At 48.5% G+C, this 12874-nt stretch overlaps 1 protein-coding gene across 1 annotated transcript in view; it reads left to right on the top strand.

The window, feature by feature from the left end:
* The first annotated feature begins 1169 nt into the window (after positions 1-1169).
* Positions 1170-12874, top strand: part of ACOXL (acyl-CoA oxidase like) — a 91030-nt gene continuing 79325 nt past the window's right edge. The window contains 1 exon segment of the mRNA XM_036306751.1: positions 1170-1226. Within this exon segment, the coding sequence (XP_036162644.1) occupies positions 1170-1226 (57 nt within the window).

Here is a 12874-nt window from a genome sequence, read left to right as displayed (position 1 = left end):
CAGTTCCTGCCCTGGAGAAGGAGGAGGGGGATTTAAAGTATGAATGGCAGCTGCTATTCCTGGGCACTACCATGCAAGCGCAGGCATAATAAGCATTGAAATGGGGACCCTCTGAGTCATGTACAGTTACTGTTCTCATCTTATGAGAGAACAGAGGCAGAGGAGGCCAGGTCACTTGATGTTGGGAATTCAAGGTTTCTTCCAGGCTCAGGCCATGCTTTGCATTGAGACATGTTAAGTGGCAGAGTGGGACCTCCCCTCCTGTGTCAGTTTAAGTTCATTGAGAAGCAGACACCAGGATGAGACTAGATGTGCAAGTGATTATGGGGGAAACATCTGGGAAAGGTGCTGGCTCGGGGGAAGAAGATAAGTACCAAGAAGGGCTCTCTGGTACCTAACTGGGCTCACATTTCTATGTAGCAGCCATTTCTATGCAGGTGAGAGGCCCCTGTCTCTGATTAGTCCATCCTCGTGCAAATATGGACTCCAGATGCAGAGCCTTTGGTCCTACCTAAACTGACACAGGAGGGAGGTTCCTCCAGGCTAAGGGCTACCCTCCCCCAGCTGAAACCCTGGAGATGTGCTGCAGGATCAGAGCGGAGCCCAGCAGGAGGAGCAGGTCTGTGTAGCCCAGTGGTTCTCAACCTTCTGGCCCTTTAAATACAGTTCCTCATGTTGTGACCCAACCATAAAATTATTTTCGTTGCTACTTCATAACTGTAATGTTGCTACTGTTATGAATCATAGTGTAACTATCTGATATGCCGGATGGTCTTAGGCGACCCCTGTGAAAGGGTTGTTCAACCGCCACAGGGGTCGCGACCCACAGGTTGAGAACCGCTGGTGTAGCCGGAGAGGCCGCCTCACGCCATGACCCAGCTGAGGGAAGCCTCCTCCTTCACTGCACCCTGAGCTGGGGGGCCCTGTTGATGTCGAATTGGCACCAACGACCTGAGAGGGTAACGGGAAGGGAGCTGGAGGAGACGGGGAGGACCTCCAGAATGTGTGCAGGTAGGGCTGACACCTGGGAGGAGGGAGAGGAGAAAGGGCACAGCTTGGTTGTGAGGAAGTCGCAGTGATGGTTAGGGGTGGGGGGTGCTGGGCAAAGGTTGCCTGAAGCAAGATAGACCTGTCTTTAGAACCTTGCCTTCTCAGCCGCCTGACGCCTGATGGACATTCAGACGGACTCTGCAGGGAATGCCATGGGTGCCAGCTGGAGGTTGCTGGTAAGCTCTGCTCCCTAGGCCTAAGCGACACTCCTTGTGGCCACCACAGTACAGCTCCCTTCTCCCTGTGTCCCCAGTGCTGCTCTTGGTTCATCACAGACACAGGAAAATGTCTTTTCTACCTGCAGTCTTGTCAGGAAATCCTTCTTTCCTTCCATTTTGACCACTCCGATGGACTACATGGTCCTTTATACAAACGGGGGGCTTTCTCGGATGCACAGTAAGCACCACACGGGAGATACGAAGGCGCTAGGGGTTGTCTGTTTGCCCAGAGCCACCAGCAATCCAATCAGTTCAGTGTCTTTTTTTAAAAAAAAAATTTTATTGATTTGTAGAGAGAGAGGAAGGGGGAGAGAGAGAAACATTGATGTGAGAGAGGAACACCCATCGGCTGCCTCCTGCACACCTCCTACCAGGGATCTAGCCCGCACCCCGGGTATGTGCCCTGACAGGGAATCGAACTGACAACCTCTCAGTGCACAGCACGATACCCAGCTCACTGAGCCACACCGGCCAGGATCAATTCAGCATCTTGACACACATTGTGAATCTCGCCTTCATAGGTATGATCTGAGTCTGGAGGAGACGAGAGCTTTGACATTTGAGAGAGTGAAGTTCACCCCGGGTCTGCCTCTGTTAAGACGCGCATTTCAGGAACAGGTACGTGTCTTTATTTTGCTGTTGTGGGTCCTGGAACTGCCAGTGTTGCCTATATGGGGTGTGCTTTCCTCAGCCCCCCTTTCTGCCCTGCTCTCCCCCTGCCCTGAGCCACTCACTCACTTGTCTCAGTCTAAGGATCTGGGAAATCAGCAGAAGTAAGGAAGTGTTTGTTCACAAAACCAATATAATTTTAGGCATAAAACTCAAATACCTCAGCAATGTAAATAACTGCTTTTAGAGGCTTTTAAGGCATTTTAGACTTGTCTAAAGTGTATAGGCCCTGTTTGTCTAACCACTGCCATTCTAAATTCAGTTAGGCTATTTTAATTTAGCCTCATTACAAAGAGTATGATTTGAGAGTTCCTCTGTGATGCATTAGGAGCTATACATTTTAGCCAAGTTTAAGACTATTTCCGTTTCATTCAACTTCATGGTTTCCTTGAACTTAACACTTTCCATGGGAAAAACAAATAAACAAGCTTCCTGGTGATCCACCTGGGGAGGGGTCTGACCTGGGGAGAGACTTTAGTGAGCAGGTGGCTGGGGAACTGACCAGCCTGCAGTGAGCCTGTGGGGTCTGTGGGGGTAGAATCTGAGGACTGAGGGGTGGGGGCCTTCCCATTCAGGGGCCCGCTGTGGGCTTGCTTCTCTGTGGACTGAGGATCAGCGCTGATGTGGGATCTGAGGTCCTTGTTTAGAACAGATCGCCACCCTGTCGCCCCTTTTGGTTGGCTGTCCTGAGGATGCAAGGACAGAACTCGGCATCTCAGAGCTTTGGCACCTCCTGTTAAGGTGCTGTGGCCACCTCCAAGGTGATGATTGTCACCTGTACATGCCAAGCGTGTGGAAGGAAAGCATCCACATAATAGAGGGAAGCGTGCTTACAAAGCCTGGTAAATCATTCCCTACCAAGTTAGTAAATCGCCTGTCAGTGGAACATAACGTTTAGAATACAACCAACAAAGAAAAGAAAAAAATGAAAACCCAAACCGTTTTGCTTCCAGCCACTTTCTCTACCAGAGTCTGGCTTCCGAATGCATCAGCATGGGGCGGGCTGCAAGGCGAAACCCCAACATGCAGCCTGTCTCCTGCTCCCTTAATCGGCCCAACACGTCTGTGGCTTTTCTCAGTGTCAATACTTGGGACCCGGACGTGAGGGTTAATCCTTTAAAGATGTTGACTAATTGCTGCTCGACCCAGAGTCTGAAGGATTAGCCAGTGCAATCCCGCTCCTGATGAGGCGTGTGGACTCCTGGATCCAATTATCTTCCTGTTTTCATGGTGCCCTTCGTGGCCTCAGCAGCCCGGACAGCCCTGTCCCAGGTGATCAGCTATAATTCCTCCAGGAGGCCCTGGGCGATCCATCCAGTATTCATTTCTGTTAGTTATTTCAGCCTGTTTGGTGCTTCTCTCTGTGGGAATCTGCAAAAGCCAGTGAACCCAAAGGAAATTGAATGAGTCGGTCATTGGTGCTGTGGGCTCATCTCTTCAGGCGGAGGTCACAAGACTCAGCAGCACAGCTGTGCTTGAAGGTTCTCGAGTTCCACCCTGTAAACAGCTGGAAGAGCTGTCCGTGCCCAGTAATTCTAGAAGAAGTGTTACATGATTCATCCTGCCTCTTAATAAAAATAGTGAGTCATGGCTGTACTGCCTGTTTAGAGAGCGTTCCAGGTCCTTCCCCGGCCCCTCTCTTGTGTTTCTGTTAACATTCGTGGCTGATCCGATGAGCTCCGAGGCAGAACGTGGTGTGTCATGTGTAATGATGATGTTCTCAGGACAAATGAGGAGTGAGCCCACTCATTCCAATTCTCTATGGACAGTCCCCAGGCCAAGAATAAGCCATTAAAATATTTCCACTGTGTTTTCCCCTTTGCCATCTGCAATAGATTTGAGATGTTCCAATAATTTTAAAAGGAAAAAGCCGTGTCTGCGCTTGACTACAGTGTGCATGCACACACGCACGCCCAGTGTGAGCACCATCGTTGCACCTCCTCGACTTCCTGTACCTGTCTCTAGTGACATCACTTTTGTGCCTCTCAGCCACCTGTCCCTTCTCTGCCTGAGGATTCTAGCAGTGGATCCCGTGTGTGTGTGTGTGTGTGTGTGTGTGTGTGTGTGTGTGTGTGTGTGTGTATGTCGCTGACTCCCTGAATTTCCAGATGACACAGGACCCAGGGGTGACATTTATTTTGTGGCAGTGCTGGGCCTGGATCCCCTTGGGTGACTTGCTCTGTGTGTGCAGCCACTTCCTCAGAGACACTGGTCCCTGGAAGCTGACAGGCTAATGACCTGCATCCAAGCCATCATAACAAAAAATAACAGCTCAGATCTACTGAGTACATACTCTCTGCCACAGTGCTAAGAACTTTCAATGAATAAACTCATGCAATAGTCACAATACCCCTAATGGTACTCCCCTTTTACAGATCAGTAAACTGAAGCTGAGTAATTGGCCGGAGGTTAGACAATTAGTGCGTTGCAATATAATCCATGGAGCGTGGGTTCAAACCCAGATGGTCTGCTTCCTGAGCATCTTACATCTGGTGGTTCTTGGCCCTGGCTGCCCATTAGCATCATCATCATCTGGGAGTTTTCCAAACTCCTATTGTGCAGGCTTTTACTCAGGCCAGTCCACTCAGCACAGAACTCTCCCAGGTGGGTGATGTGGGATATTGGCTGGCTGGAGTGCTGCTGCACACCCCAGCACTTTCCCGGGACCCTGAACTATCTCCCCCAAATCATTCCCTTTTGGCATTTGGTCCCTGCCAGTCATAGTTCAGGCCTGACTCATAGGAGCGCTCCATCCCAATGCTTCCTTGCCCCAGGAGGGAGCCCGTTGGCTGGGGCAGTTCCTGGACAGGTGTAGTGAGGAGTGGGGACAGATACCTGGATAATGAAGCGTCCACTCAGTGACCCCCCCAGCCATCTCTCTCCCATCCTGAGCTCTGCTTGATCTCCTCCCCATGGTCCACATGAGTGGTGGGCATGGTAGCATCATCATTGTCTAAACCAGTGGTTCTCAAAGTATGATCTCAGGACCCTGGGGCCCCCAAGACACTTTCAGGATCTACCTTAAAGGTAGATACTCAGCTACCTGTGTGCATGACACCAGATTTTCATCATAAATGACAACCAGAACAGCATATTGCAGCAGACTGAGTATAGAGACAGGTATGAGAGTCCAGCTGTCTATTACTAAGCCAGGTGCTAAAATACTTTTTGCAAATATGTAAACAGTGCCACATTTTTCACTGATTTTTTTTTGGGTGGGGGGCTTGGAAATTATGGTTATCTATCTAATAAAAGAGAAACATGGTAATTAGCGTACGACCACTACCCTTCCCATTGGCTAATCAGGGCAATATGCAAATTAACTGCCAGCCAAGATGGCGGCCGGCAGCCAGGCAGCTTGAAACTAACATGAGGCTTGCTTGCTTCAGTGACGGAGGAAACCAACGTTCCCCGCCTGCCGCTGCAGGCCTCTGAGCTGCAACTCTAAGCAACTATGTAACAAATATAGAAGCTAAACAAAACCCCAGAAACCTGCTTTAGTCCACCCAGCTTCAGCCAGCAGGATCGCAACATTGTAAACAAAGGCCAGAAACCTGCTTTCAGCAGCCCCCAAAGCTAAAGCTGGCCCAGAATAAAAAAGAAAAAGAAAAAAAGGAGCAGTTGGGAGCTTCAGCCCTCAGCCCCTCACCCAGACTGGCCAGGCACCCCACTGGGGACCCCCACCCTGAAGGGTGTATGACCAGCTGCAAACAGCCATCATCCCCTCACCCAAGCTGGCCAGGCACCCCAGTGGGGACCCCCACCCTGATCCAGGACACCCTTCAGAGCAAACCAGCCACCCCCACCCGTGCACCAGACCTCTACCCTATATAGTAAAAGGGTAATGTGCCTCCCCGCACCGGGATCAGCGGAGCTGAGAGGCCTCCCAGTACCAGGATCAGTGTGACAGGGGGCAGCACCCAAACCCCCTGATCACCCTGTGGCTCTGTGTGTGACAGGGGGCGGGGCCACAACCTCCCTATGGCCCTGCTCTGTTCGTGACAGGGGAAGGTGCCCCAACCCCCTGATCAGCCCTGCTCTGTGCCTGATGGGGGGAGCTCCCCAACCCCCTGATCGGCCCTGCTCTGTGTGTGACAGGGTAGAGCCATAACCTCCCCATTGGCCCTGCCCTGAGTGTGACAGTGGCGATGCCCCAACCCCCTGATTGGCCCTGCTCTGTGGGTGATAGAAGGTGGCGCCCCAACCCCCTGATGGGCCCTGCTCTGTGCATGACAGGGTACAGAGCCCCAACCCCCTGATGGGCCCTGCTCTGTGCGTGACAGGGGGTGGCGCTGCAACCTCCCCATCGACCCTGCCTTGAGTGTGACGGGGTGGTGCCCCAACCCTCCAATCGGCCCTACCCTGAGCGTGACTGAGGGTGGCATCGCAACCTCCCGATCTGCCCTGCTCTGTGCATGACAGGGGGCGGCACCCCAACTCCCCAATCGGCCCTGCTCTGAGCTCGACCAGGGGCTGCACTTAGGGATTGGGGGATTGGGCCTGCCCTCTGCCACCCGGGAGCAGGCCTAAGCCAGCAGGTCGTTATCTCCCGAGGGGTCCCAGACTGCGAGAGGGCACGGGCCAGGCTGAGGAACCCCCCTCCCCCCGAGTGCACAAATTTTTGTGCACCAGGCCTCTAGTTTTATATAAGAATTATGTCATTTACATTAACATGGGTTTATTATTTTTTAAATGAATAAATATTTAAGTTTTTTCCGTTTTAATTACTGGATGGTAAATCGATAGATATAACCCACATAAACAAATGCTTTTTGGAATCCTTGATAAATTTTGTTGTTGTTGTGAATCCTCACCAGAGGTTATTTCCCACCCCCACCCCCCACCCCCGCCCCCATTGCTTTTCAGATAGAGTGGAAGGGAGGGAGGGAGGTAGGGAGGTGGGGAGAGAGGGGCAGAGAGGGAGAAGGAGAGGGAGAGAGAGAGAAACATCAACTTGTTGCCTCCCACATATGCCAAAGCTGGTGGGAGTGGTGGGGGGGAGTGAACCCACAACCCACATACATGCCCTTAACTGGGAATCAAACCCCTCACCCTTCAGTGCATGGGCTGATGCTCTAACTACTGGGCACTCCAGCCAGGAGAGAATCCTTGATAATTTTGAACAGTGTAAAGGGGTCCAGAGACCATAAACTTTGAGAACTGCTGACCTACGTTACCCATTGTTTTCTCAGGAAGCCCAATTTCAGCTCAGCATGTTGGGGAATTGGCAGAAGATGTGTGGCTTTAGTGTTTATTTATTATACTACAATTATCTATTATTTCTGTCAGGATTTTAGGTAGTCTCAGTTTGGGATGGCTTTTGGTTTTGCATTTAGAGAAGTACCGGGTGGGCGGTGAGATCTAAAATAGAACAAGATTCTAAGGTCAGAATCTGAGAGGGCACCTGGCAGTGGCTGAGTGCCGGCTGAGTTCCTCATTGACCCGGGAAGGAGCAGTCTTTCCCAGGAGCCGTGACACTGAAGCCTTGGACTGGGGGTGGGGGTGGGGGGCTAGAAAGGAGCAGGGAGGATGCCAAGAGGCTCTGGATGTCTACCCTGCCACTGGCCTTTCACCCCAGCCTGTTACTCCCAGGCCTGTCCTGCTGCCCACAAACCCCAGCTGACTGGTCCTGCAGACCCTGAAGGGCACCCTCCCCCACCCCAGCACTGGCTCCTGACCTCTGAGCTCTTGGCTCTGACACCCTGGTCTTGGCTCTGCCCTTGGCCCTCTGGCTTCTGTTTGTACTGGACCCAGGCCTTTCCTAGTGGGCTGTGACGGGCTGCCCCTGGCTCTATCTTGTGTGCTGTCTCTGGTGGGAGTCCCTGTTCCAGCTTGAGCTTCACGGACTTGGACACTGGCCACTTGGCCAGTACCCTGGCCTGGCCAGCCTGACCCCAGGGGAAGCTGTGGAGGGTTTGAGCAGAGATAACAGGACAGAGCAGCCTGTTTACAGAAGTTCTTCTGTATAGATTGGCACCTCAACCTAGTTGTCACCTGTGATGGCCACAGGGATTACTTGAAAGGGAGTGCCAGGGAGTGAGTTGGGACCCATCCAGGGACTCCCCTGCAGCTGGAATTCTGCACTCTAAACCATTCTGCATAATGAAACAGTCTCATTTTAAGTTACAATTATTCTTGCAATGAAATAGTATGTTAACAATAATAATTTGTTAACCTTTGGTAATTTCCTCCTATGTGCCAGGTGAAGTGATTCATTCCTTTTACAATTATTTATTGAACACCCACTATGAGCCAAGTGTTGTTCAAGAAGCAGTGAGCAAAGCAGGCAAAAATACCTGTCTTTATGGAGCTGGCATTTTAGTCTGGGAGGAGGCAGACTAAACTCACAGACAAGACATGTTTAGTGTGTCACGTGGTTGTAAATACTGTGGGTGAAAATCAAGCATGGGAAATTGGAAAAGAAGTAAAACCATCTCTGTCCACAGGTGGCATGATCTTATACGTAGAAAACCCTAAAGATTGCACACACACACACAAAATGTTAGAACTAACAAACTCAACAAAACGACGGTGTACAAAATCAACCACTGTTTTTCATTAAAAAGAACGTAAAGTAATGCACTTTCCATGAATGGAAGAGGAAGTGCACGTGTCAATGTGGCAATGTCACTAGGATATAGGTTCATCATTACATGCTATTGATATTGATAAGTTAGTGATTGCAGGGCAGGAATAGTCAGAAAACTTTCCATAGCAGCAAGGAATTTGGTAGGAAGAAGCATGACATTTAAGGCAAGAATTGGAAAATCCTAAACTGTCAGAACGCTACAATATTGTTATTGTGGAAGGAGAACTATATCCGTAGACAGAGCCATGGGGCTGCCACCTTGCATCATTCCTGCATGGGGCTTTCCTGGAGTCGCCAGGGCCCCAGGAGAGCAGAAGCCGAAGGGAGGAGCACAGCCTATATGACAGCCCTCCCAGTACTCTGCCCAGGCCTCCGACTTTGAGGCCCCAGCAGAGAGTGAGCAGAGACTACGAAGGGCCCCGCGTGGTGGCCACAGGGAAAATGGTTGGATTTTCTTGCTTTTGGAGTCATTGGAGGGTTTTCACAGTAGAGGGTAGAGGTGGGGGAGGGGAAGGAGGGAAGTAGAGCACAATGCTTATTTTAAAAATGTTGTAGTGCCTTCATCAAAACTTATAAGTTGATTCAAAAAGCCTAATTAAAAAAAAATACCCTAGAGTCATTAAAGCAATTATGAAAAAGGACACACTGAGAGGATTCTCACCCCTTGATTTCAAGACTTATTATATGACACTCAGATTATGTGGTATTGGCACAGGACAGACAAATAGATGAATGGGACAGCTGGAGAGTCCTGAAATGAACCCGCTGGCACACGATCAGTGGATTTTTTTGACAAGGTTGTCAAGGCAATTCCATGGGAAAAGTCTTTTCAATAAACGGTGTCTGAACAACTAGATAAACACGGGAAAAGTTAACCTTGATCCCTACCTCACACTACACACATAAATAAGTTGAGATGTGTGATACACCCTCACATAAATTCTAGAATTATGAACTTTGTAGGAAGACAAAGGAGACCATCTTTTTAACTTTAGGATAGGGAGCGGCTTCTTCAGATACCCAAAGAGCTAAACGTAAACAAAAGAACTGATAACTTGGTCTTTATCAACATAGAAAACTTGTTCATCAAAAGACATCGATTGTTAAGTGAAAAAAAAAGGCATTCCCCAAAGTAGGAAAAAATATTTGCAATGTGGATTATGCCACAAAAATTTATGCCCAAATTTGTACCCAGAATATATAAATAATTCCCAGAGCTTAATGATAAAAAGACAATACCATTTAAAAAAAATGGGAAAAGACTTGAACAGACACTCTATAAAACTATAGAAATGGCAACACACATAAAAATGTGGCCAACATCTTTAGTCTTCTCAGAAATGCATATCCTATATAATAAAAGCATAGTATGCAAATTGTCCCCTTGACCAGAGTTCTTCTGGGAGTTGGACCAGGGGGTAGCCAACTGGGGGGAGGGAAGGAGTACCCGGCCGGCAGCTGGCAGCTGCTAGGGACCCTACCAGTGCAAGAATTTTGCGCACTGGGCCTCTAGTTTAAACCATAATGAGCCCTAGTCAGTGTGGCTCAGTTGGTTGAGCGTTGTCCTGTGCGTGGATCAAAAGGTCATGTGTTCTATTCCCAGTCAGGGCACACACCCAGGTTTCAGGTTTGATCACTGGTTGAGGTGCCTATAGGAGGCAACTTGTCAATGTTTCTCACTCACATTGATACTTTTCTCTCTCCCTCTTCTTCTCTCTCTCAAATCAATAAAAATAACCATACTTAAATCATAATGAGATGACATCTCACTCCCTTCAAAATAGCTGAAAATGGGAAAGACTGGCAATCCTGATGAGGATGGAGAAGCTAAACTCTCATGGGTTGTTGATTGGAGAGGAAATGGTGCAACCATTTTGAAAAACCATTGGGCAGAAACCTGCCCTTTAGCCCAGCAATTGCATGCCTGGGGAAATATGTCCACAAAAAGACTGGTCCATGAATGTTTATATCAGCTTTATTCATAATAAGTCCAAACTGGAAACAACCCAAATATTTATCAGGAAGAGATTGGACAAACTGTGGGATAGTCATAGGTGGCAAACGGCTCAGTCCTAAAAAAGAAGGAACTGCCAAAAAGCAGGATGACTTATTTGCATGAAAGAACGCAGACAGAAAAGAGCACATCCTTACAATTCCCCGTAAGTCAGGAACCGACAAGGCTGGAGATGGTAATAAAAGAGAGCAGTGGTTTCCTGTGGCGGTGGGATGCTCTGAAAAGGGACCTGAGGACACTTTCTGGAGGTGATGGGGACATTCTGTAATTTTAATTGGCACTATTGTTGCCAGTTCTGTTGACCAGAACTCATGCACTTAAGCTCTGTGCACTGCACTCTATGTCAATTTTATCTCAATGATATCCTATATAATAAAAGGCTAATATGCACATCGACTGAATGGCAGTACAACTGGTCACTATGACATGCACTGACCACCAGGGGGCAGAGGTTCAACGCAGGAGCTGCCTGCTGGTGGTCAGTGCACTCCCACAGGGGGAGTGCCGCTCAGCCAGAAGCCAGGCTCATGGCTGGCGAGCACAGTGGTGGTGGCAGGAGCCTCCCCTGTCTCTGTGGCAGCACTAGGATGTCTGATTGATGGCTTACTCCCACTCCCCACGAGACATCCCCCAAGGGCTCCTGGATTGTGAGAGGGCGCAGGCCAGGCTGAGGGACCTCCCCCACCACTAAGTGCAAGAATTTTGTGTACCGGGCCTCTAGTTATTAATAATATTAACACCACCATAGTGTCTGATGTTTGATGCAGAGGAAGCAGGAATGCCAGTGGAGAGGCTGTCAGCTGATGGTGGGAGATGCAGGAAGGGTCCAGCTGGGGCTCTGCTCTGGAGGGAGGTTCAGAACTCGTTAGCCCAGAAGCAAGGGTCTCTTTCAACCAGGATCAGTGAGTCCATAAACCCATTTATTTATTTTATTTGCACATTCTAGTCTGATGCCTTCTCTTTCTAAAATAATTTGGGGCTAACTATAGCAAAGGGCTTGTACTTAATAAAACTGAGAAGACATAACTAAAATAAAAAATCGAAGGCAGCCCTAACCCGTTTGGCTCAGTGGATAGAGCATCGGCCTGCGGACTCAAGGGTCCCGGGTTTGATTCTGGTCAAGGGGGTCAAGGGCATGTACCTTGGTTGCGGGCACATCCCCAGTGGGGAGTGTTCAGGAGGCAGCTGATCGATGTTTCTCTCTCATCGATGTTTCTAACTCTCTATCCCTCTCCCTTCCTCTCCGTAAAAAATTAATAAAATATATTTTTTAAAAAATCGAAGGCAAAAGAAGCAAATATGTCTGTTTGGGGACTGATATGAGAAAGCTAAGATCAGGAATCTGCCCAGTCTCCTTGGCTGGCACCTACCAGGGGCTGCTGGTGGGTTGCCAGGGGCAGCGAGGGTCTTTTACCATCAGAGGAATGACAGGTCAGATGATAGACTCTGCAGTGCTGTATCAAGCTGACGTTAGTGGAAGAAGAATATATCTGCCTTTTAGAGCCCCTCTGGGACTTATAAAACTAAAAATATGCATTTTTGTAGAATTTGATCTGTGACAGACTATTATGCCATAAAGGTCTAGATCATCAAGGGCTCTACAAAGAAATGGGGGCTGTTTTAGGGAAAACAACCTGCCTTTTGTTTGAGACTGAATTTAATAAGCAGAAATGTAAATAGTGTGGGGTGTAATTTAGGATACACTCTGAGCCTAAGTATATTCCCCATGCACTTATGGAACCATCACCACTTAAAATCACTACAAACTAACATTCTGATATGGGCATTGAGCATGGTTTGAATATATCAAGTCTAAATGAAGGCAGCTATTGACACAGAAATACTGTGGAAGTGTATGCTAAAATACACATCATTTATTGATTGATCATTATCCGTACAGACAATTTATTATGTGGCCAAATGATAGCCCCCTTGTCCATATTAGACATTCCTTAATTAATAACAATGAACAGATCAGAAATTATTAAAGAACGGAGAGGATTTATTTGTGGGGAAGATGTTAAAAATAAATGCCAGCAGGGCAGTCAATCAAATTAAGCCTAGTCTTAGTTCTGGAACTTCTGCTTGACTCTGGAAGGGGACCAAACTGAAGGCGTGCTTAAGTCAACATCAGAGGATCATTGGCAAACTCCTGTTGGCATTACCCATCGGCTCTAATAGCAAAGATCGCCATCTCGTGCAGAGACCGGAGAAGGAAAGTAAGCGTCAGAAACAATTTATATGCCCCAAGAAGGCTCAATTCGGGGTTGAAGCTTTAGCAAATATGATTGCAATTTATTTCAAACTGGTGGGTAACGTGACCCAAATGGATAC

This window comes from Myotis myotis, unplaced genomic scaffold, assembly GCF_014108235.1.
Source record: "Myotis myotis isolate mMyoMyo1 unplaced genomic scaffold, mMyoMyo1.p scaffold_m19_p_43, whole genome shotgun sequence".
Taxonomy (NCBI): Eukaryota; Metazoa; Chordata; class Mammalia; order Chiroptera; family Vespertilionidae; genus Myotis; species Myotis myotis.
This window is presented reverse-complemented; position numbering and strand designations above follow the sequence as displayed.